The sequence below is a fragment of the Pelobates fuscus genome, chromosome 7 (genome assembly GCF_036172605.1).
Source record: "Pelobates fuscus isolate aPelFus1 chromosome 7, aPelFus1.pri, whole genome shotgun sequence".
NCBI classification, from domain to species: Eukaryota; Metazoa; Chordata; class Amphibia; order Anura; family Pelobatidae; genus Pelobates; species Pelobates fuscus.
This window is the reverse complement of record NC_086323.1, coordinates 143,203,652-143,231,236: the sequence shown is the minus strand read 5'-3', so window position 1 is coordinate 143,231,236 and position 27,585 is coordinate 143,203,652. Positions and strand designations below refer to the sequence as shown.

At 38.3% G+C, this 27,585-nt stretch overlaps 1 protein-coding gene across 1 annotated transcript in view; it reads left to right on the top strand.

Moving 5' to 3' along the window:
- CPNE9 (copine family member 9) overlaps positions 1-27,585 on the top strand; it is a 367,849-nt gene that overhangs the window by 134,680 nt on the left and 205,584 nt on the right. The window contains exons 6-7 of the mRNA XM_063426739.1: positions 5,884-5,923; positions 12,158-12,234. Coding sequence (XP_063282809.1) covers positions 5,884-5,923; positions 12,158-12,234 — 117 coding nt within the window. The remainder of the gene's footprint in view (positions 1-5,883; positions 5,924-12,157; positions 12,235-27,585) is intronic.

The following is a 27,585-nucleotide window of genomic DNA, read 5'->3' as shown; positions in this document are numbered from 1 at the left end:
CCACCCGATGGAGATGGATTTCCAGGGGGCCCCGGTTTAACAGTGGGAACTCTGACAACCATCAGGCTGAGCCCCCACTGGACCCCAGGGAAAGTCACCCTCCTGCAAAAGGAAGTCACAGAAGGGTGACTTAAACATTTTGTATATGTGTGTTTTTGTATGCATGTGTCTGTGTGTGTGTGTCTCTGTATGTATGTGTGTGTGTGTCTGTATGTATGTGTCTCTATGTGTGTGTCTGTATGTTTGTGTGTGTCTGTATGTGTGTGTCTCTGTATGTATGCATCTGTATGTGTGTGTCTCTGTATGTATGTGTTTGTATAATACAGACACATACATAGAGAGACACACATACAGACACATACATACAGACACAAACACACACATACATACAAAGGCACACACATACACATACAGACAGACACATACATACAGACACATACAAACACATATAGACTGTATGTATGTGTCTGTATGTGTGTGTGTGTGTGTCTGTATGTATGTGTCTGTATGTGTGTGTGTGTGTGTGTGTATGTGTGTATTTCTGTCGGAGGGTGTGTGTATGTGTGTCTGGCAATAGAAAAGTTAAAGAGTTTGTCCAATGAACTGAAACGGAATTATGGGGCCACGGATCCATGGGAAAGATGGTTTGGATGGATGTCTGGATGGCAAGGTGCTCTGGCCCAAATAGGTGTTGCCATTTTAATACGATAATCATCCTCGCTCTTCTTGTTTGTTGTGTGTTACCCTGTCTTAAGAAAGACCTACCAAAGACAGTTGATCAGACAATCGACCAGACCACCCCGACCTTCCTTCACCAAGAGATTGACGACATAGACCGTGATACACCACATACACCCTTACAGTCCCACCGCACTAAATCAGCAGCTACTTCCTCTTAAGGACATTCAGGGATAGCGTTTGTCTCTACGGGCAGAAGTCTGTCGCGGGAGAAGTAGTGGACAAGCTGCTACGGGTCACCTGCGCAGTGAAGCATTCGAGGCCTGTTCAGACAGATGTGCAAGATAGCCTTTTTGTTATTTTTCTATAGGGACAGTATTAGCGTTAGAGATAGTAGTTGTTAGTAAAATAGTCATTTTAAGGGGGGACGGTTATACTCAAAATACTTTATTTACTATTATACATTCCCTAAAAGAATATCCTCGTAAGAGGGTCATAATTTCTTACACATGTGTGCTGTGAAGATTTTTCGCCTAAGGCCGGTCCTGTGTCTGTGTGTCTGTCGGCAGGGGGGGGGGGGAGGGGGAGGTGTATATATGTGGGGGGAGGCACGGATCAGTTTCGCACCGGGGCCCCATGGATTGTGTGTACACCACTGTTCATGTCAACATGATAGCATAATACATGTGCTTGAGATTTGACAAACTACAAATCCACCATACTACAACATCCCGAAAAGTACTTTATTGGGCTGCGATCTGTTGACTGTCATGGTTAGTAGCATATACTGAACTCATCAACATGGGACATGGGTGGGACCATGCTTGAATAGAACTTGTAACATTCACAGCTTATGTGAAGCTGAATTCCTACCCCTATTGTTTGGCATAGTTTGGCGTTTCCCCAGAGCATTAAATCAGCAGCAATACTCTGACCCATTGACGTATTTCAGGATTGATCCATGGATTCATGTTGTTTATAGCAAACTTTGACTATTTCCTGACCATTCATGCCTACCACCTCTATGTTTCAGGAAACAAATCGAAATTCGTCAGACCAGGTGACATTCATCTAATGTCTAGTTTTTGGATGCCTGTAACTCCTATAGCTTTAGTTTCCTTTTTTTTAGCTGACGTAAGTAGAACCTAGTGTGGTGTTCAGCTGCTGCTGTTGCCCATCCGTGTCAAAGTACAACACATTATGGGTTCAGATTTGTTCTCTTCTGTATAGTTAATCCAGTTACTGTATCCTTCCTTTTAGCTTGAACCTATCAGGATATTTTCCTTTTTCACACGATCATCTATAAAATACATAGACTATCATCAGGGGATTCTCAGATGATCGGCTATATCTAAGATACTTATACCACCAGCGTTCCTTCTATGGTAAAAGTCACTAAGGTCACATTTCCTTACAATTCTAATGATGGTTTGAATAACTTCTGAATCTCTTGACCATGGCTGCATTCATGTATGTAATGATTTGTATCCCCATGATTGGATAATTATATAACAATACAGTTGCATCCAATAATAGACGCATTCAGTGTATATCAAAGTGATTTTCTCATTAAATGACATAACCAATGTACATGATACAAAACTTTTTTTGGTAAATGAAAAGTACAAAACATGTTATATGGTGGTGTTCATGTTTTATGGCTTTTAAAATTGTAAAATGGCTTGTAAAATTTCTGTGCCTCATACATTTAACATGGTCATACATATATAGTGATCACACAATTTACTTCTTTTCTGTAACTGACAAAATATATAATAGAATTATTACTATGATTTAGTGTGGAAGAAGAATTGTGTAAAGTGAAACTAATTTTATCAAGGATACAGACAAACTTTATTGTATTCATCTTCACCAACTGCATCGTATTGAGGGTTTTTTTTTACACTAAAAAGCAGACTGTATTGAATTTCAAATCAAATTGCAAACTTCAAGTTAAAATAGCCAGCATGTTATAATTTTTCCAAATCAGCACTTTTGAGACTAAATATTGCAATTTGGATTATAGGTAAAGATTATTCAGTTAACTATAAATTGTAACCAATTGAAATCTGAATTGTAAAAGATTACACGCTATCTACCCATCTAGTAGGCTTTATCACATTCTTATGTGTATTAAGACCACGTTATAATATATGGGTTTGCCTAAAGGTCAGCTCACTGAGCTCAGCATTTGCTTTGGCACTGAAATGGTAAAGCAAAACAATGTACAGTGATATATAGGTTAATGGCAAAAAGCAATGGACAGAATCTAATGCATTGCTCTATAAACTCATAAAGAAGCCGGGCAGACTCACTAGTGCTTAGTGTATATCATAATTTGGTTTGAGTGCAGATTTATCTGAATGCTTTTGCAAATACTAGGATTAGAGGCCGAGAGACGGATCTTCATGCTGTGCTAATGAATTACAGCGTGAGGAGGATTTCATGGTAAATTTGACAGAAATATTTCCAGTACAGTTTCGTTAAAATTAATTAGCCAAGGAGAAGGATATAGGGTCAGACAGAGCATCATATGCTTAAAATACCTGATGTTCACACAAATGGATGGTTAGTTACACACTATAAGACATCTCAGGGTTCTGGAGATGTTGATGAAACACTCAACCTTTAGTCTCATGGTTTATTATAATGTCTGCATAATCCCTCAATGGCATAATTTTCCCATAATACATAATTCATCATTAGTTTATTTTTATATTTTAGGTTAGGATCAGTGTCAATGTTAAGGTAGTGTTAGTATATTCCTTATTCTTGGGTCCTCTGCCAGAGTTCTGGGAGTCTAAGTGTTCTGTGCAATATCTTAACTGTTCCTAGAACTGCTGTCTTCTGGACACATATCTGCTGAAGTTACTATCTCAACTTGATGGTTACAGCCCCAAGTGCTCCTCTCTTTGTCAACCTTCTCATATTCCTTCATTTTGATGTTATGGTCACAGGGTATTACCACATTCACCACCACGGCAGTCTACCATTAATTGTCTACTACCATGATATCAGATTGGTTGACTAGTACTTTATTTTATGTCTGGATCTGGAAGTTCCACAGGATCACAGATCCAGACAATATTCTGTGCTGATGTTTTGGTACACAATTCCATTAACTTGGTTGTGCTCCTCAGTGTATGCTGTTCCTGCTAACATCTTACATGGCTACTATGTGCTGGATTGTCTCAGAAGCTCTACCTGTCTGGTGTAGTAAACCCCAGCTTCTATTGGTCTAGTGCTGAATGCCTGTTCCTCAACTGCTATCATTAGTGCCTCGGTGCTGTCTTTCAGTCCTGCTTTTCCCAACCACTGGTAGGATTTTGTAATGTGAGCAGCATCCGTTATCTGTTGATGGTACATCCCATGGAGAGGTTTGTTTTTCCATGGAACTTCCTCATTCCTCCGCTATCTGTTGTCATCTCAGACATTTCCTTTTGCAGCTAATTTCTGGGAGCCACCTTTGTGATGTGGTAGAAAAAGGGGGAGGGAAGCTGCATCTTAAGCTTCCTCCAATCCAATTTCAGATAAGTGAATATATAAAAGAAAGGAGAATAAAGTGCAAAATATAGTGTAGTGTGTTGAAATTTAGGAGAATTAAATAAAAAAGTAATGCACTTACAGCTTTATGGAGCGTATAAATATCTCAAGATGTATGCACCGGTATAATCCCAGCTTGTGGTTATAAACGGTGTCTTGATCCAATGCGCAAACTCTGGAAGGTTTAGAACATTAACAGAAAGAACCAATATAGTGTAGTATATAGTGTAGTATGTCCAATACACGAGAATAAAAGAGTATTTATGTGGATGTACACTCACAATTTACTGAGCCCACTAATGGCTCTGAATTAGGATATACACTCTATTGGTTTACATAGCAGCAGATTCTCACTAGACACATATAACTAAAACAGAAATAAAAATATAGTGATCACTGTTAAAAAAGGTTAAAAACAATAAAAGGAGATGTATTTACAAGTGGAGAGCAAAATAAGTTTTACTTAATCCGTATGGCATATGCGGTGTAAAGCCCACCAAGGAAGTTGATGGTACAATCCTCTGTTTGAAATCAGGAAGGTCTAAATTTAGGTATATAAAAACACTAATTGTATTAGAACCCAGCTGCTTCTTTTAGTAATTGCTATTACATGGGGTGTACAGTGAATATTCCGTGGAAATATACCAGTTAATCTTACTGCAAAAGGCTCAACTTGATATCGCATTACAAGTACATGAATTTTAACACTGCTTCCCAAAGGTCCATTATAAAAGTATGTCCAATGCTTTATGTTGAAATGTATCTTTTTGTAACACTTCTACCAATAATTGTCTAACTGTCACAGTAAGAGCTAGATCGTGGAGACCCCCCCATGCTGGCCTTTCCATACATCAAAGTGTTTCAGTCTAATTTATGCTCTTTGTCTAAAGTCACACAAGAATATTTATTCCTGGAGTCTCATTCGAGTCTCAGGGATTTTAATCAGGGGGTCTTACGGTGAATTGACATATTTGTAGTGTGAAAATGAGGATTTATTATTTTGGGAGGTGTATATGGGCAGATTCAGTGGACAGAGTACTCCACAGGGTATACAGTTGGAATTTGCCAGTGGTTACAGAATTATATATATATATATATAGAAGAGAAAGAAAAAAAGAGAGTGAATATACTGTGACCACTTGTAGACTCCAGTGGTGTGCTTGCTATTGCGAGGCAGTCTGAAATCAACATTACGGCAATTAATAGAAGTACACATTGGTGGCATCTGCATGCTACTTACAATTAACCTCTCTGCAAAATAGTGGGATGCCTAATTGTTCCAATGAAACAATGAAGGGGAAACCCAGCTAGATCTTACTAATTTACAGTTATTCCATTATTCCATTTAATTAGCACTAACATCTTTCCCATTAAAAATAAATATGGTTAATCGAGTGCAATGGACAATAAAATGAAAGAGAAGAAATGTTACATTTTGGCATTTGTCCATCTCGTGTACACAGTCAGGTGGGGACATTACATGGAGAGGACTAAGTTTATATGCCATATTCTGTATGGAATGTGGTAATAAATTGTGTTACATCATTACATACATACTTGCAAATAAGCATAATAATAATGACTTGATGGAACGTTGTGGTGTGTACAAAATAACTATGAATCTTTTAAAAGGAATGTATCCTTTCATTTGTGTCCAACCAGGTTCAACGTAGATTCTCGAAGCTGCAATATATCAAAACATGTAAGTAACTTTGACTTTTCTTGCAATGTGTATTGCCATAGCTGGTTGATTTCTGAATTAAAAAAGAAGATGACAGTGTGACAATTCATCACAAGTCCTCTGAGGTTGTACTTCATCTCAAGGAGGTGGGGTGGAGTCATGTGTAGTACCTCCTATTCTCATACCTGGTTGTCCTCCCTCCCTGCTCTCCCAGTCTTTACTCATTCCCCACTCAATTTGAACACAACCCCTCCCAGCCCGTCATTGAATGGGAAACATTTCCACAGTGTAACCATGCATGTTAACTGTTTGCTAACATTGGTGTCACCAAGATTAAACACTGTGCATAAAAAAACCAAAAAACTAACTTCTTCTATCTATTCTGTTTTTACGCATCACTAATTGTGGATCCACAGAAGGTAAATATTTGTGTACCTTTTTAATTTTCATACAATTTATTTTTATTATCGGCATTTATGTAATGCCAACTTATTCCGCAGCACTTTACAGCATTATAAAGGGGGGGAATTTAACTATAAATGAGATAATTACATAGTCTACAAGAACAATAGGCTGGTGAGGACTCTGCTTAAATAAGCTTACAATCTAGAGGGGGATAGCAATTAAACGACAAGGTGGGAAAGTAGCAGAACTGGAAGGTGAGAGTGGAGTGTAGCAATTTAAGAGAGAGCAAGAGACAGGTTTGTGAAATAGAAGTTATTCTGAGAGGTCATAAGCTTTTCTGAAGAGATGGGTTTTGATGGAAGTCTTAAATGATTGAAGACTAGGGGAGAGTCTGTTAGTTAAAGTGTGCATGATCTAAAGGCTATCAGGAGCAGCTATCAAATACATCATGCTAGGCAATAGCTTAAAATGAAGCTTTTTGGTGTATAACAGTATGCAAGTAGCTAAGTGACCAGAATATTCTGATAGACATTCTCATTCAAATATTTTATAAAGAGTGGGATTTTTTTTTTTTTATCAAGTATTATATAGTAAATATTAAGTATTATCAAGTATTATATAGTAAATGTTAAATATATGTCTAATTTATGTTGACAGGGGCCGCAAGGGAGACTATTTTATCATTTTGGGGGTGAGGGTGTAGGGGTTTGCATATATTTTGTCCATAGATGTCTGTAGTCTGGTAACACGTACCTAAATTTTTGTGTGAAAGAGTAAGATGTTTCTTTTGCCCCTATCCACACGCAATGCAAACATGAATATACAAACTGTATATGTTATATACAACACTCCCATTATATATATATACTACCATAATTTGTTCCAGCATTGATGAAAAATGTCAGAGATAGGGAGATTTCTCTGCTCACTCACAATAAGTCAGGGGTTGTAATGCTTTTTCGGTCGGTCCCCTATGGTTAGACCATTATATATTATATAAGGTTCGATTAAATAAATTTACTATTAGAGGACGACGCACAAAATAATCCCATGTACATAATTTAGGCTCCAAAACTGGAGCCACAGCACTAGGCTATTAAGAATGTGATTAGTAAAAGCTAATGAATACTTTAGAATGACAAGGCTCAATGGTAGTGTCACCTTCTGTAGTGGAATAACAATTTGTTGCAAATATATCTTGCACTCAAAGGGTTGAAAAAAATAAGATGCTTATAATAAATGTCTCAAGGCTGCATTTTAACAAGTCCTCAGCTGTGTGTACTTTTCCTAAACATCACCATTATAATGCGTGATTACAGGAACACTGAGCATTAGCCCAATAATATGATTTTAATCCCCAAGGATGAAAAGGGTCAGCTGATCAGTTGATTAATGCGTTCTCTAGTGCTCTACTTCAGACACCTCTGGGGTTTCCAAGGACATTTCTTGAACATAGGGAAGACGGGTGGGAGTTGTTGGCACAGTTAGCTGAAGATGCACCAGTACAAGCGAGGGAGCGAGAGAGAGAGAAAGAGAGAGAGAGAGAGAGGGTTATTCCACATTGATTTCAGACTATATTTAGAACAGTCGCTGGAGGTGGAGGAAGTCCGGATCTAGCTGTTTCTCTAATAATGAATTATTTGTGGCAAGCTTGTGAAAAAATAAAATATAGATCCCTGAGTAATACATCGTAATGAATCAGTAAGCTCTACATGAAATTACAATGCTATTGAAGTCAAGAAGGTTTTGCATAACCACTTGTTACTATGGAAAAATAAATATCATGATCTGCTTTTTGATGCATAAATCATAAAGAAGTTTATGCCAGACAAAAAGTCACTAAATATAAAAAAAATTGTAAAAACTGCATAAGAGTTAGGGAGAATACATCTTTAAATTGAATCTGGTATGTACAAATTTTGGGAATAATAGGTCCACATTCACATTCAATATATATATATATATATATATTCAATATATAGGCTGTGCTGGTAATATATCCCCAATATATTACCCCCCCCCCCCCCCCCCAAAAAAAAAATAAAAAAAATCCTTCTATGGATGGGATGTCATTATTTCCCCTGGAAGTGGAGAGGATGCATGTACAACAGTCACCAGCATAACAGTTAAGCTCAAGAAGGTCATTAAAGGAACACTAGGGCACCATAACAACTGTATCTCAATTATAATCAAATGGTCATATTGTAATGCGTTAAATTGTGATAAAAAATAAAGTGAGAATTGTCAGGACTTCAAAGTGAATTTTAAATTTAAGGCCAATATAGCCTTACATAAATCGCATTCTCATTGAGATAACGTGGTCTATACAGGTTTGTATTCCCAATGGTATAGTGTTCCTTTAAACTAAAATAGTTTTCATACTTACTTTTGAAAACTGAATTGTAAAATTTAGGCCAAACTAGTTGAGTTAGAAAAAAGCTGAGTTGGAGATTTTTTTTATTAACTCTGCTATGCTGTCTTAAATTATTATTGATATGAAGTGGTCTGAGTGCCTTTAGTGATCCTTTAATGGAACAGCCAAGAGAGGTGTGGCTAAGGGTGCATAAAGAAAGTGAGTTAACGTCTAAATAACACTGAATTGAGCAATGAGACTACAGGGGCATGATTTATACGCCAAGACTGCTTCATTAAGCTAAAGTTGTTTTGGTTGTTCGAACGTCCCTTTTATCACAGCAATTTTCCTCCATATTCCCTATCTGTATTAGGTTTATAAACAGGGAGCCACAGATACAGGTATATCAGTAAACTACATTGCCACTCTCAAGAGAAAAACACTGATCACAATTTGGACAATTAAAGATAATCTCTGAATACCAATTAAATAATTTTTAAATATATATATATATATATACATGCATTTGCCCACGTCAAAGTTTTTTCCGCACTATTTATATTTTTGATAACTAATGTCTCTTTAATTCCCCCAACAAGAGACAAAACATCAACATATGCATAAAAGATCTACTTTTATTCATTTAGAAACAATAGGCAAATTGCTTCCCCGGATCATTCAATCCTAATTTTAAAACAAAATCATGACCATTCATCAAGTCAGCATGCAAATCTCCCAGTACCCACAATCCCATGGTACACCAAATACCATTATCCGCTGGTTTCTTATTTAAGAAATACATTTTTTTTTTAAAGTAAAGGGAAGATTAAATCCACTCAGTGATTCAGAGTAAATCAAGATCTTTGAAACATCACAGCCTGAGTGATTTTATTTGCATTAGCAGTAATTTTAGGGTTGCTATTTATGTCTTGTCTACAGTGGCAGAGTTTGTTCATGTTAAACTAATTATTCTCAGCTGACTGCCTGGGTATTTAAATAAGGGAAAATGTCTTGCTCTGTTTTACGTACAAAACACGTCTTTCAAAATAAGTGACAGCCTGGTGTCTAATTTAAAGGAAATACAACCAGGCAAATTAAGTACTGTTTAAAAAAAACAACCCAAAAAAAAAACCACAATTGATGTTAACATAATGAATTATAGTTTTAAATTGCATCTTTATAGTTTGCAGTCTTAAGAGCCGAGGTCACGTTTTTGACGTTGATTATGCTCAATGACATTGAGAGCGCTCGCACACATGTTAATTTAATAATAATGAACATTTTATATCTAGGGCCATATGCCTGACGGGCTTTTCTGGGCCACAGTTCTAAAAGTGGAGTAATCACCATGGTAACCGTTACATTTTACCTGCCTACTGATACAAATTTAGAATTTTCCCAGAGAATTGCTCTTTGTCTATGTAGAAGTTATAGTAATTATTGAAATCTTGTAAAAGCTTTTGTGCAACATTCCAAGGCAGTGGCAAATCAATAGCAGTCAAGAAAAGAACTTGTGAGGAATAGAGGGCATTTTTTCCATTTCCAGGTAGGCAAGACTCTTTCATGTTTTGACCAAGGGTAAGGGAACAATGTTTAGAATACACTTCCCAATGGGTTTGTTGTTAAAAAACCATTGGTAAAAAAAAATAATAGTAATAATTAAATAATGTATTAATCAGTCAATAATTAAATAAATAAACGCATAAGGGCTGGAAATATAATTTTGTTTATTTAAATTAAACTCACACTTCACAGCTTAATGCAATTCATTTCAAGAAAATATTATCTTTTATTAATAAGTATATTATAGCTAATTATAATAATTATCATCATCTTTTTATATTATTATTTTCTCCCCAATTGGTATTTAAATGTTTTAACAAACACTTTTGGATTTTCGCTGAATACACAACTGATTTCATAGATGTATCTCCTACTCAATTTAGTGATGCCTAACCTTACCACTACAATGGTTTGTGGAACACATTTCTCTAGATCAAGAGTACGCAACATTCCACACTCCAGATGTTGTGGTCTGCATCTCTCATAAGGCTGTTACAGCTATAATACTGGCAAGACATCATGAGAGATGTAGTCCAACACATTTGGAGTGCAGAAGGTTGCCTATCCCTGCCCTAAATGTTCTGCCAGTCTTTTGACATTTGCAGTGCAAAGGTGTGACATAGTAAAGATAACAGACAGGAGGTGATCAGCGCTCAAGATTATATATACATACAATACAGATGATATTCTTAGCATATGAATCTATAAGTACAAAGCAAGAAACAGATTATGGTGCAGTACAGTAGATGTTTGTGAAGGGAGTACAAATGGGCAAAAGTGCACACTTACACTTTTTAGAGCTGTCTCAGCTCTATTATGAAGGCCTGGATGGAATAATCCCCGTCTATGGATATAAGTGGAGGGTCTTTGGAGCTTGTTTTCAGGATGGAGTACGTATATGCGAAAAAAGCAAAATAGGAAATGCAATGGCATAGTATATACAAACAATTGGTATTGATGGAGGAAAATATCCGACTTACGTCACCCGGTGCAATGTCCTGTTCTGGTATGAAAAACTAGAGGTGGAACAATCCCCACCTAGGTGTGTACGCTGGAACCGGAAGGATGATGAGGGCTGTATGAAGGATGTACTCCACAGGTGATGATGTATAAAATAGTAGGTTTATTAAATAAAAAGATTGAAACAAATAACAAACTGTGCGTAAAATAAGTCCTCACTTAACGCGGTTCACCAAAGGCTTTCTCAAAAGTGGATGGTGTTCTGCTGGAGGACAGCTTTATATGGGTTCTCGGGTGTTTGTTAGAGGATTCAGTTGTTCATACAGCAATTTCCGGAAGGATGATGACGTCAGTTCCGGTTCTTGGAACACATATAAAGCTGTCCTACAACAGATAGTATAACAGATTAATAAATACACAAAGTATAGGGCAGTCGTTTTTATTCATTAAATAAACAATCGAACATATTTTATAAATTGCCAGCCATATTAATAAAAAAAAAAGATATATAGAGAGAACAAGTAAACGTTTCATGATAATTTTTATCTTCAACTTAACAAGAAGCTAACCCAAAATGTCAGACGCATACAATAGGCACCTAACCGAGGACCAGGGAGGACACTCCATTAGAGTGTACCTGGGTGAATGCATAGTCTTTATTATAAATGAGAAAAGGGTATTTTAGACATCATGTAGTCTGATCTCTTGCTTTTCGATCGCAGAAATATGTAAATAAATCATACAAATAACAACATTTTTACATCAACAACGGAGTCATTTTTATGCAAATCACAACCTTGACCAAAATATCCACCCATTTCCAATTCTGACATGAGAAATCAACACTAAAAACTTTCAAATTTACCTTTTAAAAATGGAAACTAATTAAACATAAACAAAATAACAAAAATCCAAACCCAACAAATCTATCAAGCATGATTATTTCTGTTATCTTAATCTTCCTTGATCTCTAGGACTTTCTGGGGCAAACGTTCTGTACCCTTGGAGAAGTCATTGGGTCCCAAAGAAGTCGTCTGGAGAAGCCGTTGACGTGAGTTTTGTGTTTCCTGCATATTACTTAGAACGTTGACAAGCTTTTTTTGAACTAATATTTTTGAGATTTAAAATTGTGTTTTAATTAGTATAAATTGCATTACAATATTGTTATATTACCTGTAAGCACTCAAAGTATTATTCATGTATAAAGGGCATTCATGTTTAACTGCCAAAGCACCTATAGTGTCTGCAATGTTCAGTTGACCAGGTATAGTGTACTCTGAATACACACATGCACTGTTAATATCCAAGCATGCACATTGACATGGGAAAGCCTGCACATATACCTTTCCATTACTTACTCTTTGATGTCAGGAGGGAACATGAAATTGTGATAGATTTGAGATTTTTTTTCATATATTAAAATATTAGAACTATGCCTTGTACAATACAGTACAGTATTGTGACATAGACGTTTCATATAAAGAGGACACCAAGTGATACACGTTATTAAATAACCCATTTCTTGTGTTTCTATGGACACTGAATACAATTGTCCTCGTGCACACGTGATTACTGTTGAGGCATAGAACGATATTGTACATCAAATTGTGAAAGTAATTTTGTTTCCATTTTTAGAACCACAGGGGCAGTTTGGTGTTGTTCTATTCCCTCAGTTAGACTGAGACATTGTTTTAAAAAAATAGAATATTTATTTGGAGCAATCCACAGCATATTCAATTGGTTCCCATGGTGATTGCTCCAAATATAGCCCTTTCACCCCATTACTGCAGCTTGTAAAAACAGCATTTATTCCTTAAAACTAACTTAAATACAAAAACACATGCTCACAAAGGAAGCATACAATGTTCTACAGTAATGTCGGTGCATTTATTAACTGCATCTTCTAAAAAAACAAGGTTATTGAGTAACCCATCATAAAAAGAGAGTCCAAAATTTTAAAAATTGACTTTATACCCATACAAAAATAACACATAAACCTAAGTACTGTTAATCTGAATATTTTTTTTAAATGTATTATTGCTAGTGTTTGTTTTTATTGCATAACATGTTATAAACTGCAATATGTTGATTGTATAGCATATGCAAAAAGCAGATCAAGGTTCTAAGGCGGCCCTTAATGATGCAATGTATACGTTAAATAGCATGGTGTGATTAGGGAATTGTGAGTTAAAGCTACACTCCATCCCAGTCACCCGGGTTTCACTCAAAGTCTAAGTAAGTCCAAGACTCCAGGTAAGTTTCTATGAATGAGAATGATGATGAACACATATAATGAAGCAGATTCGTTTGTAAGTCAGTAAGTAGTGTGTAAACATTTCCTTTAAAAAAATCTAACGAGGATTACCGTTAAGAAAACATCATGGGCCTTCCCATTTAAATAGACACTTTAAGCACCAAAAACACTGCAGCACATTATAGGTTTTTTTTTTTTCAAGTAGCGCAACAAATTCCTGTGAACATCCACTGGGAGTTCGAGCATATAAGTGAAGTCCAACGTTAGATAACAATGAGCTGTAGTGGTTATGGTGTTTAGAGAACCCCTTGAAATTAGGGAGTGTTGCTGCAAATTTTGAACTAGAATGCATATTATAAAATAAATTCTTGTTACTACTTTCGAGATCTGCCATGGATATCGTTGTGTCAGATCAAATTCCTTTTATCTATAAAATGCAAATATAACAGAGGGAAAAAAGGAAAATCTATTAAAATATGCAATCCAATAACAGTGAGAGAATATTTGTCTAATTTAACCTGTAACACAATTCCAACATGTATTCTTCCCGTGCTGTTGATTAATTTGTGTTGAGGATTTGGGGGTTGTCAAAAGGCCAAAATGGTTTCAGAGACAATGTTTTTCAGAGTCTCATCTTTGTTCTAGATCTTTAATAATTTTCTTTATTTCTTCAAGAGCTGGGTTGTAGGTGACCACAGGTGGTACACATGTAGAGATTTTAGTTTCTCCTTGTACTGTAGCGAGTGTGAGCCTGGAGGTTTTAGAACGGATTGTTTGATTTTAGTCCTTGATTTATATCCTTTCTTCTGTCTGATATCATCATTTATTATTGAAAGGGTTAACATATGCCACCATTATTATTATGGTCTAAGGAGAATTGATACATTGTAGTATCTAATATAAGTGAGATATCTGAGATTTTATTGGAAAGCCGACTGATTTCATGTAATAACTATATCTGAAACACAGGGAAATCCATAGATATAAAGCTAATATTAAATACATACAAGGTAAGAGATAGATGTGTGTGGAGGCGGATTTTCAAATATGTGGGAAAAAATGTTTATGCTGCATATTCAGGAATGTAATTTATTTGCAATGCTGTTTTCTTATATGTAACTTCATTATTTGGTCAATTAATTTTTTTAAGTTGTTTTTATTTTCAACCATTTTTTTTTTAATTAAATAATGTTCTATCTTTGCATATTGAAATAAAAAATACATTCACACATGACTTTACAGGACACCTAAAATACTCACTTTACCATGGTGCTTTTTTTTCTTTTGCAAAACCGCTTGGTAGTCAATGGGTTAAAGGTAAACTATCACTTCTCTGGAAAACATTGAAAATGACCTATAACTTGTGTTAAAGGGACACTATAGTCACCAGAACAACTGCAGCTTATTGAATTTGTTCTGGTGAGTAGAATCATTACCTTCAGGCTTTTTGCTGTAAACACTGTCTTTTCAGAGAAAATGCAGTGTTTACATTACAGCCTAGTGATAACTTCACTGGCCACTCCTCAGATGTCTGTTGGAGATCCTTCCTGGGTCATGGCTGCCTAAAATGCATCCAAACATTCAGTGTCTCCTCCCTCTGCATGCAGACACTGAACTTTCCTCATAGAGATTCATTGATTCAATTCATCTCTATGAGAAGATGCTGATTGGCCAGGGCTGTGTTTGAATCATGCTGGCTCTGCCCCTGATCTGCCTCTTTGTCAGTCTCAGCCAATCCTATGGGGAAGCATTGTGATTGGATCAGGCTACCGCTTCTGATGATTTCAGCAGACTGCTTGTTTTTTTCTGAGGCAAACAGCATGCAGATCTATAGCTTCAGGCTTGAATACAGTAAGATTTTGCTATATTTATGGATGCACGAGGGGCTCAGGGAGGCTAGATGGTGGTTTTAACACTATAGGGTCAGGAATACATGTTTATGTTCCTGACCCTATAGTGATCCTTTAACCCTTTTTCCATTAGATGTTCTGTTTTCTTGTAAATGTATGTTGGAAATGTTAGCAAATTACATTGTAAGCCAGTTCAAACAAGGCAAAGTAGGGAGAGACATTGCAAATGAGAAGGAGAAACGAAACAATATTTCTATTTCTCCTCTTCTCTTTCTGCTTTACCTATGCTGACTGCCAGGTGTAAAGGACAGAGTTTATAACAATGGTTGACAGAGACTAAGATGGACCTGCACAGTTGCAGGATAAAAAGCGGTGAATATCATCAACATGTAACTTTATTTATCATACCTCACTAATACATATTTATTACATTTAGAGATAAGTAAACAATATTACAAATCCTGGGAAATGACATTTCCCTTTAAATTGAATTAAAAACAGTGCAAAAAGAAGGCCTTACACTATTGACACCAGAACAACTTTAGCTTAATGAAGCAGTTTTGGTGTATAGATCATGCCATGCAGTCTCACTGCTAAATTATCTGCCATTTAGGAGTTAAATCACTTTGTTTATGCACATGATTTGTACTTACCCGATCCCCTCATGTTTTGGTCCCTAGTCAGTGCGGTATTTTTTAGGGCCGCCGGTCGCTGTGGTTCCGGTTAAATAGTATACTTACCTCTGTCCACAACAAAGATGGCGCCAACGTCATAGACACGTTTTGGGGTCAGAGGTCACGATCTGGCCAATCCGTGTATAGAGAGGCATATGTAGACCCTGGATAGCTTTTTCTCAGTGCCCTGTCATGGTTTCCACTAGTTGGTTATTCTTGTTCTTAATCTCTTTTTGCTATTTGACTTTGGCTTGCATTTTGACTTTCCCTAATTCTGGTATCCTTGACCTTTTACTTGTTTCATCAATCTATCTCTTTTTTTGTTCCTGGCCTCGGCTAGAATTTGGACCATTCTCTTTTAGGTTAAGTCTGGGCATTTTAAGGCCCAGTATACGTTGTCCTTGTTAATTTATTTTATATGTTACATAGTTCTGCGTTTTGGGTCATATAGTAATCGTGACACCGGGAGGTGTGGCTAGGGCTGCATAAACAGAAACAAAAATTATTTAACTCCTAAATGACAGTGAATTGAGCAGTGAGACTTCATAGGCACGATCTATACACCAAAATCTTAAGTTGTTTTGGTGATTATAGGGTCCCTTAGAGAAACAGAAAAAAAATATTAAAATAAACAAATGTAATAACCAGTGTATTTAAAGGAACATTCTAGGCTGTGCATTTTTGTCCACCTGGAATTCTAACAGTGAGCTCTCCTCAGCGTAGCTTCTCCTAGACATATTTGAGTTTCTAAACGTACATATCACAGAATTCTTTGAACTTTACTAAAGTAATAAGTCATGGTCTTCAACCAAGCAGTGACAGTGGACATCCTTGCTATTCTGAGTCCTTTTAACTATACATTGTTAGAACACATGGTTTTTGTATTGCAGTTACCTTACCAAAGCACTGAATGCCTGTCTTATTCCCAGGGCTAGCCATAGAATGTATGTTACTAGCAGTCAAGAAGATTTCCTTTGCCCCAGTTATTTTTATGATATGTACTTAGGTATTGTTCAGGGAATCTGCTGAAGCAGCTCGAATCCTGAACAAATGACCTGAAAATGAGAGAATTTTGACCTGAGTGTTCTCATGTAACTCATGAATATCCTTATATATGGCGTACCATTATTCAGCACAGCAGCAATAGAGTGACAGATCTAGGCTATTATAGTGTAAATTTAGCAGTTCAGTTTTTAATTAACTACAATTGTGTTTGTGGTGAATAAACTCTTAAAGGGGCACTCCTCTGCCCAAATGCAAAATCAATACAAAATCGCTGTTTAGTAGATATACCCTAAATGAAAACTTACATGCATTTAATTATGCATTTTTTCATTGGAGTTATATCTAAAATCAGCTTGCAAAACCGTTTAGACACACACTGCAGATGAGGATGAGACATTGAAACCTTGTTTAAAGGGACACTCCACTGCCCAAATAAAAATCCCTATTTAGTAGATATACCTCTAATGAAAACATGCATGCATTTAATTATTCATTTTATCATTGGAGTTATATCTAAAATCAGCTTGCAAAAGCTGCAGTTCTCTTGTCTGCTTCCTTTGCAAGAATTCCCCTTCTAACCTGGCACAGTCTGTCAGTGGCTGTCCAATCACAGGCTTCCCAATGCAGCTCAGTGAGAAGTCTTTGCAAGGCAGATGCGATGGGCAATTGTTGCCTCTTGAGTTTAGCTTCACTGAGTTAAACAAACCAGGAAATAACATAAGCTAATGTCTGACTGAAAGCAAGGGGTTGTAACCAGGTTAATTAAATTATCTCCCCTCTTCCCCCCACTCTATCTCAACCTCACTTGGACCATTCCATCCCTACCTTTTAAGCCTTCTCTCCAACTACAGAACAGGAGGTGGCTTAGCTTCTTCATTCCTCTCGTCCCACCACGTGTCCGTTTGACCCCATCCCGTCCAACCTCATCAGATCTCTCGCCCCTTGTCTGGCGCAGTCATTAACGCACATCTTCAACTGCTCTCTTTCTTCTGGTGTTGTCCCTGCTCCACTTAAAGATGCTACTGTTGTACCTGTCCTCAAAAAGCCATCTTTTGACACTACTTCTCCTTCCAACTATCGTCCCATATCCCTGCTCCCTTTCTCCTCAAAGCTTTCGGAAAGATCTATCTTTATCCGTCTGTCTTGCTTCCTCAACTCCAACTCTCTCCTTGACCCTCTTCAGCCTGGATCCGCCCCCTCCATTCCACAAAGACTGCTCTGACTATAGTTACAAATTATCTCATTGCAGCTAAATCCAAAGGCCACTACTCCATACTAATTCTTCTTGACCTCTCTGCTGTCTTTGACACTGTTGATCATGGCCTCCTTCTCCTAACTCTTCAATCTCTTGGTCTCTCTGACACAGCTCTCTCATGGTTCTCCTCCTATCTCTCCCAACGCTCCTTCAGTGTCTCTTTTTCCAACAACACCTCCTCGCCTCATCCTGTCTCAGTCGGAGTCCCTTAAGGTTCAGTTCTTGGTCCCCTTTTGTTCTCTCTCTATACAACCTCTCTTGACAAACTAATTTATTCATTTGAATTCCACTACCACCTGTACCCAGATAAACCTCTCCTCCCCTGACCTATCCCCTGCTGTCCTACAACGTGTCACCAATTGCCTTTCTTTTATCTCTGATTGGATGTCCTCCCACTTTCTGAAACTCAATCTTTCTAAAACTGAGTTTCTTATTTTTCTTCCTCACTGATCCTCCTCCTTCACTCTTCCAGCAGGTTGATGGTACCTGCCTCACCCCATCCTTTCAAGCTCGCTGTCTTGGTGTCATTTTTGATCCTAGCCTCACCTTTATGCCTCATGTCCAATCTGTTGCTAAAACCTGCCGATTCCAGCTTAAAACCATTGCCCACATACTCCCCTTTCTTACGCAAGGAGCTTGTGCACGCTCTAGAAATCTCTTGCATGGATTACTGTAACTCTCTCCTTATTGGTCTCCGTAGAAGCTGTACCGCCCCCCTACAGTCTGTAGTGAATGCTGCTGATCTTTCTCTCCTGTCGCTCCACTCACACCTCACCCCTCTGTTGATCCATACACTGGCTTCCTGTACCCTACAGGTGTCTATTTAAATTCTAAACCTTACCTAGAAAGCTCTAACCAACTCTACCTTCTTACATTTCTTCACTGATTCCTAGGTATGCCCCCTCTCGATCTCTCCGCTCTACTGGCGACCTTCTCCTGTCTGCTGCTCGCACCCTTACTGCAAATTCACGCCTGCAAGACTTCTCATGGTGTGGCTTCTTTCCTTTGGAACAGCCTGCCTATCCCTGTCAGACTCTCCCCTAGTCTTCAATCTTTTAAGAGCTCGCTCAAAAACCATCTTTTCAGGAATGCTTATGGCCTCCAGGAGCAACTTATGTCTCTCAAAGCTTCCTCTAGCTTTTCTAAAGGGCCACACTCCACTCTCACCTCCACTGTCACAACGTCTATTTGCTGTCTCCCTCAATACCCTTCCTACTGTGTTTTTATACCCTACCTCCTCTAGACTGTAAGCTCGTTTGAGCAGGGTCCTCAACTCCCTATTGTTCCTGTTACATTTTGTTATTGTCTCATTTAGTAAATTCCCCTCTTATTGTAAAACGCTGCGGAATAAGCTGGCGCTATATAAATACCAATAATAATAATAATAATAATATGTACCAACAAGGTTGGAAATTAGGTCTTTGTCTTCTGAACGGAATAAAAGCTAAATAAATACCTGTCTTTACTAAAATGCTGCTGTAGGGCTTGAAAGGTAAAGGTAAGGTGTTTGGTAAATCCAAAAGGTTCCCAAATAGTTTGCCATCTAAAAGGCTAACATTCTGGCTTTTTCTGTCTTGTTCCTATTTTAAAAGAGGTGAAAGATGGAAGATGACATGTCATATAGTAATGAAATCCCCAAATATTGTCCAAACTGTTGCAGGTACCTATGGTATCGACGAAAATGGTGCTATGCATAGTTTAAGATGCTTGCTGCTGAAACTGTGCTGAAACTAGTGGTATGTGGGATCTACTGTAAGTTGTATCTGGAAGTATGTATGTAAGTTAAATTGGAGAAGAAGGAGCTTAACCCCTTGATGACCGATGACGGTTCAGGACCGTCATCGGAAACATTCCCTTGAGGACCGATGACAGTCCTGAACCGTCAAAACGGTCTGGGGGTACTGACCTGATCGCCGTCGTTCCTATTTATAGGCCTATAACTTGCAAAAAAAAAAAAGCAATAAAGCATGTAAACACTGTTCATAAACTCGGGACAACATTTTTAATCTATTTAGCCGTTTTTTTCATTAGATTTTGTAGATAAGTAGACGATTTTTCAAGTAAAAGTCCACAAACATGTTTTTTTTTGTTTTTTTTTCACCATATTTAATTTATTTTTTTAAATAAAATATATGACATGATACAAATAATGGTATGTAAAGAAAGCCCTTCTTTTCCTGGAAAAAACAATATATAACTTGTATGGGAACCGTAAATGAGAGAGAGGAAAAATACAGCTAAACACAAACACCACAAAAGTGTCAAAACTGCTCTGGTCCTTAACGTACAACATCGCAAAAACAGGCCGGTCCTGAAGGGGTTAAATGACCACTATAGTGCCAGGAAAACAAACTAGTTTTCCTGGCACTATAGTGCCCTGAGGGTGCCCCCACTCTCATGGCCCCCCTCCCACCGGGATGAAGTTGGAGGAAGGGGTTAAACACTTACCTTTCTCCAGCACCAGGCTCCCTTGGCGCTGGGGACTGTCCTCCTCCTTTGGACGACATCGGCTGAATGCGCATGCGCGGCAAGAGCCGCGCGCACATTCAGTCAGTCCATATGAAAGCATTCTCAATGCTGTCCTATGGATGCTGTCGTCTTCTCACTGTGAAGATCACAGTGAGAAGCGCGGAAGCGCCTCTAGCACCTGTCAATGAGACAGACATTAGAGGCTGGATTAACCCTAATGTAAACAAGTCCATGCATTGATGCACCAGAGCTGTTTTGGCAGCACGAGGGGGACCTACACTGTTTTCCCAAAACCGCTTTAATAAAATTAGATGTAAATGTAAAGATGTAAATTCCATTAATTATATATTATAAATTATATAATATCAAGTTTGTAACTACATATCCCATAACACTCTGCACTTTGTTTATGAGATAGGTTGCAACTCCACTGAACAAATGGGAGTATCCTGACTGGGCAAAAAGGTGGAAACCAAGCAAATGCAGGAATAGGTATAATTTTTTTCTAGTGCCTTTTTGTCATTAGTACATTAATAAAATAGGGGTCACTTCCTGCCTAGCATGTCTGTTTTAATCGTCCAAATAGCACACAGAGCAGAGGACAGGCCAAGTCTGTATAGTGGGCAAATTGTGCAAAATCTCGGCGAGCCATCTGATCAGAGGCCGAGGACTAGTTGCGGATATTGAAGGATCACTATAGTGTCAGTAAAACAAAACGGTTTTCCTGACACTATAGTGCCCTGAGGGTGCCCCCACCCTCAGGGTCCCCCTCCCTCGGCGCTGGTGACCTCTCCTCCCCGTCCGACGCCAATGGAGCCGAATGCGCGGCATTCAAACTGTCCATAGGAAAGCATTTCTCAATGCTTTCCTATGGACGCTCTGCGCGATGGAGGCGAAATTCGCCTTCAGCATCGCAAATGCGCCTCTAGTGGCTGCCTTCCGGAAGGCAGCCACTAGAGGCTGGATTAACCCTAATGTAAACATAGCAGTTTCTCTGAAACTGCTATGATTACAGCAGGCAGGGTTAACCCTAGAGGGACCTGGCACCGAGACCACTTCATTGAGCTGAAGTGGTCTGGGTGCCTATAGTGGTCCTTTAATAAAGCAGGGATAAATTGACAGACGAAGGTAAATATGTAGAAAAGTCCAACCAACAGTCTTGAAGACAGGAATGATGGAAGCCTGAATTATAAGAGCCAGCTGCTGGCCCAGTGATAAAAGCCAACATTTAAAGGCATCTGACTACTCTTAAAATTGAAGGATACGCATCCTAAAAATTTATAAAATAATATTTAAAATAATTGAATACTTTTACGACCATTTTTTTTCTTTAGTCTAATGGGGACAGATGGCTTGTATAAGTCTGTCCAGTAGTCCCAAGTAGCAGATTTAGGTACCCATTGTGTGGGCAGCTGTTACTGATAAGAAGCCAATGCTTGGGATTCTGACACCCTCCCTGCAACAACGCCACAGAGCTCAGCCTGTCTGGAAGCTGATGACAAGTCTAATTCCCCCCCTAGGTGACTTGCTGTTTCCAATTAATGAATAATTAAAAAGTAGACTTTTAAGTGTTTCATGCTTGTATCGTTGGCAATGTTAATTTCAGCTGCTAAGTGATTCTCACAAGCCGGAGGTGGATTTGATTTGCTCCAAGTTTCTCTATTTAAATTGAAATTAATCTAATTGTGCGATTTTCACATTTGTCCTCTACGTAAAATAATATGACTAAGCTGTAAAAATTTAAGATTCTTTTATTTATTTGTTTCTTCTGTTTATCAATTTTTTTGCACTTTATCAAAATCTGGATTTCGAAGATCTTTTATAAAAAACAAAATCCCATTTTCTTTATTGCTATTGTTAAAATATACTGAACTAGTCTTGTTCCCTGCCTTTTTATTGAATTGATAAAAAAAAAATACTATTATTTATGTACTGCCATTTTCATCAATATATATGGAGCATAATTAGAGAATTCTTTTTTTTTTAATTCTTTTTTTTTGAAGTGCATTTTCAATTACATCGTAAGGTTATGACATTTAACTGGTTACAGAAGTAAACACAAAAACATACTGGTGGATAAAGATGATATGTTGCGCTGTTTTTGTTTTTGTTTTTTTTGATGCATGAGAAACAAACAGGCTTGTCAGATAAGTCGTCATGGTGTCTAAGCATGAGTTATGCAAGATAGGGTAGCATTGACATAGGTTAACGTAATCAATTAGCATAGTAGCTTTAACACAAAATGCCTATAGTTAGTGTGATGACCTACATTAATTTAAGTAGGCAAGAAGGTAGCTAGGTCATATATTGCTAGGTAAACAGGCTGAAACATAAGTCTGGACTTAGGACCTGAGAGGCTACAGGAGTACATATATACAGACTAGCTGTCAGACCTTCCGGCATTCGCTAACCGTGGACTTCCGGGTTCTCGGAGCGCGGCCACTCCCCCTCCTATGACGTGGTCGTTCCCAGGGTTCATAGAGAGTCCGCGTCAACACCACAGTGCTGGATCAACTCGAAAGCTCCCGCGAACTTCAAACTGAATATTTACTTCTACTGTGTATCGGACCCGGACTGTTTAATCATTTACCCTCCTTCTCCTCTCCTACGACCTCGGACTGTTTTGGATATTCTCTTGCCTGCTGCAACCTCGATTCTCTGTGGAATCTCTATCACCAATTTGGATTATCACTCCTTCATAAGTTAAGTAACCCAGATTGGCTCAACTTAATATATAACCATCCTAAATCTAAGTGGTTCGCTATCTGCTCCACATCAACTCATAATCTTGTTTCCAACACCTACTTATTAATTATCTGCATCCTAAATTGGAACTTCTCGCTGGTTGTGTTAAATTTACCTTATCCTAAAAAAGCTTCAAACACCGCTGCTGGTTACAACCTGCCAGGAATTAAAGAGACAGTTCAATTTGATTATCTTTTTTTATTTAAAGTAATAAACATTATCAAACTCAGAAATCTGCAGTTGTTTCCATCTTATCAACAATTGAGCGTTACAGATTGATCCAGCCTAATTAATGGATACAGCAGATCTCACTTCTGAAATCACCAGATTAAACCAAAGAGTGGATACTCTCACTCAAGGCATGCAAGATCTACAGATCACCAATGAAAGAATCCTTACTTATGTAAGGGACTTGCAAACCCATACTCCTCACACAGTTACACACTCGGCTAGTGACCCTGCTGTCTCCAACCCCGAAAAATTCTCTGGAGACAGGTCCCAATACCGAGAGTTCATCAATTCTTGCAAGTTGTTGATTGCATTAAAACCCCGATCATATCCCACGGAAAGATCTAAAGTTTGTTCTGTTATTTCATTTTTGAGAGGTGAACCCATGGCCTGGGCTCATTCCTTTCTTGAGAATGATGATCCCATATTGGATTCTCTGGATGAATTCTTTGAAGCCATGTCTCTCCTTTACGAAGACCCAAACAAACAAGCGACTGCAGATTTAACCATTAGAACACTGCAGCAAAGAAACCGGCCTGTTGAAGATTACATTGCTGAATTCAAACGATGGGCACCTGAAACTCAGTGGAATGACATAACTCTACGTAACCAGTTCCGTATTGGGTTATCTGAAGCTGTCAAAGATGAGCTCTCCAGAACTGAACTACCTACTACACTAAATACACTTATTCAACTGTCAATCAGTATCGACAGAAGACTTAGGGAAAGAAAAGCTGAGAAATCACTCACTAGCTCTCTATGGAAAAAACCCTTCACCTCTTCAAAGGCACCGGAGAAACCTATAACTCCCGCTGAACCTATGGAAATAGGGGTTGTGAGAAGTCCTCTTACTCCAGAAGAGAGAACCAGAAGAAGACAACTGAACCTCTGCATGTACTGTGCTTCGCAAGAACATGTGGTCCCAGACTGTCCCCTATTGAAACGTCCAAGAGGCGATAAGCATGGTTCTACCACGACTATAATGAGTGTACTTCCTTCTAAACCAACCTCTCATTTCTCCTCTGTCTCTCTCATATTACAGTGGGACAAAGAAAGAATTGCGACTAAGGCCATTATTGATTCCGGTGCTAATGGGGTGTTCCTGGACTCATCCTTTGTTACAAAAAATAAAATTCCTTGTGTTCAAAAACGTAATTCCGTCTCTGTCAGAGTTATTGATGGCTCCTTAATCTCCTCGGGGCCCATTCGCCTTGAAACTGTCCCTTTAAGGACTACTACTAATTATGTCCATTCTGAATTTCTTGTTTTTGATGTCATAAATTCTCCTCTTTATCCTATAATATTAGGGATAGACTGGTTACGGACTCACAACCCACTTATTACCTGGGCTCCTTTCTCTCTCACGTTTAACTCTGCATATTGCCAGAGAACATGTCTACAACACATCCCCATTTTGCATGTTACTAGGGAATCCACTATACCTTCCAGCTATTCGGAGTTCGCTGATGTGTTCAGTAAAAAGGAAGCAGAGACACTTCCTCCTCATCGACCCTATGATTGTCCGATTGACCTTGTTCCTGGTGCTCCTATCCCTTTTGGACATATTTATCCCCTCTCTGAATCAGAGCTAAAAACCCTCAAGGAATACCTAGATGAAAACCTCCGGAAGGGGTTCATTAGACCTTCCTGTTCACCAGCCGCTTCCAGCATGTTTTTTGTGAGAAACAAGGACCAGACTATACGCCCCATCATCGATTACAGGTCTTTAAATAAAATAACTATTAAGAATCGTTACCCTCTTCCCCTGATCAATGAGTTGATTGAAAGATTAAGAACCGCTACCATCTACACTAAACTTGACCTTCGTGGGGCATATAACCTTGTTAGAATCAAGGCCAATGATGAATGGAAAACGGCGTTCAGAACCCGATATGGTCTTTACGAATATCTTGTCATGCCCTTCGGGCTATGTAACGCCCCTGCAACCTTTCAGCATTTCATTAACGATATCTTCCGAGATCTCCTAGACGTTTGTGTCATCATTTACTTAGATGATATTCTCATCTACTCCAACAACCTTGAAGAACACAGAAAACACGTGAGATGGGTATTATCCAGATTAAGAACACACAAATTATACGCAAAACCAGAAAAATGTATATTTGAAGTCAATGAAATCACTTTTTTGGGATATGTTATCTCCCCTCATTCAATAAGTATGGATACCTCCAAAATAGATTGCATTGTCAACTGGTCTACTCCTACTAATACTAAAGATTTACAACGTTTTTTGGGATTTGCCAACTTCTATAGGAAGTTCATTAAAAATTACTCCAAGGTTGCTCATCCCCTCAACCTGCTCAATAGCAGTAAACGGTCCTTTGCTTGGAACGAAGAGGCTCAAGCAGCCTTTGATGAATTAAAACGGAGATTCACAAGTGCTCCCATTCTTCAACTACCTAATCCTGCTTTTCTCTACGTCATGGAAACGGATGCTTCTGATACAGCTATCGGGGCTGTCCTCTCTCAACACCAAACGCCTCAAGATCCTCTCCATCCAGTAGCTTTTTTCTCACGATCTTTGTCTCCTGCTGAACGAAATTATCCTGTAGGAGAAAAAGAATTATTAAGTATTAAAGCTGCATTCGAAAACTGGCGTCACATACTTGAAGACACACGCACTCCTGTAATTGTTTATACCGACCACAGGAACCTTGAATATCTTCATTCCAACAAAACACTCTCTGCCAGACAAGTACGCTGGAATCTTTTCTTTTCCCGTTTCAATTTTCAAATCATCTACAGACCTGGATCCAGAAATAAAAAGGCAGATGCCCTGTCCAGAATTCACCAAGATCTTCCTGTAAACGAAACTCAACCTCCTAAAATCATAGGTATTATTTCGTCATTAACTGATGATATTAAACATCTTAAAGAAGAAGATCTTGAACTTCCCAAACAAGACAATCTATCAAAAAAGGACGGATTGTACTACTTCAAAGACAGGTTATACATTCCTCCCTTGCTTAGAAATAAAATACTTTCCTTGATTCATGATTCCCCTCTGGCTGGTCATCCTGGTACAAGAAAAACACTGGAGCTGTCTAAAAGATATTACTGGTGGCCTCGCCAGGACAGAACCATAGAATCTTATGTCAAAAACTGCCCAACCTGTCTGAGATCAAAATCTGACCATCATCCACCATTCGGTCAATTGCTGAGCCTACCTGTTCCAGAAAGACCTTGGCAGTCCATCTCAATGGATTTCTTGGTAGAACTCCCTCCTTCGCAACATCATACCACCATTCTGGTAGTGGTAGACCGTTTCACCAAGATGTCCCATTTTATTCCTTTAAAGAAATTACCCTCTTCATCTGAACTTGCAAAAGTATTCATCAACAACATCGTGAAACTCCATGGTCTTCCTGAAGAAATCATATCAGACAGAGGAACACAGTTCACCTCCAAATTCTGGAATGAGATGTGTTCCTCCCTCAACATTCAACGTAAATTATCTTCAGCCTATCATCCTCAAACCAACGGACAAACAGAGAGAGTTAACCAATGTCTTGAACAATACTTGCGGTGTTATTGCTCTCATTTACAAGATGATTGGATCACATGGTTACCAATGGCAGAGTTCTCATACAACAACTCGGTACACACTAGTAGCAAAATGACTCCATTCTTCTCAAATTTTGGATTCCATCCTTCTTCATTCCCCGATCAAGGACTTCCTTCTTCTAATCCATACGTCTCCAACCATAACTCGTTCATGTCTGCCCTCTTCCTCAGGTTACGTGATAACCTTAAAAATGCATCATCTACTCAGAAAAAGTTTTTCGATACTGGTAGACGACCTTCCCCTACTTACAAGGTTGGTGATCTAGTATGGCTCTCTTCAAAAAACATTGTTACCAACCGTCCCTCAAAGAAACTAAGTTCACTCTTCCTTGGCCCT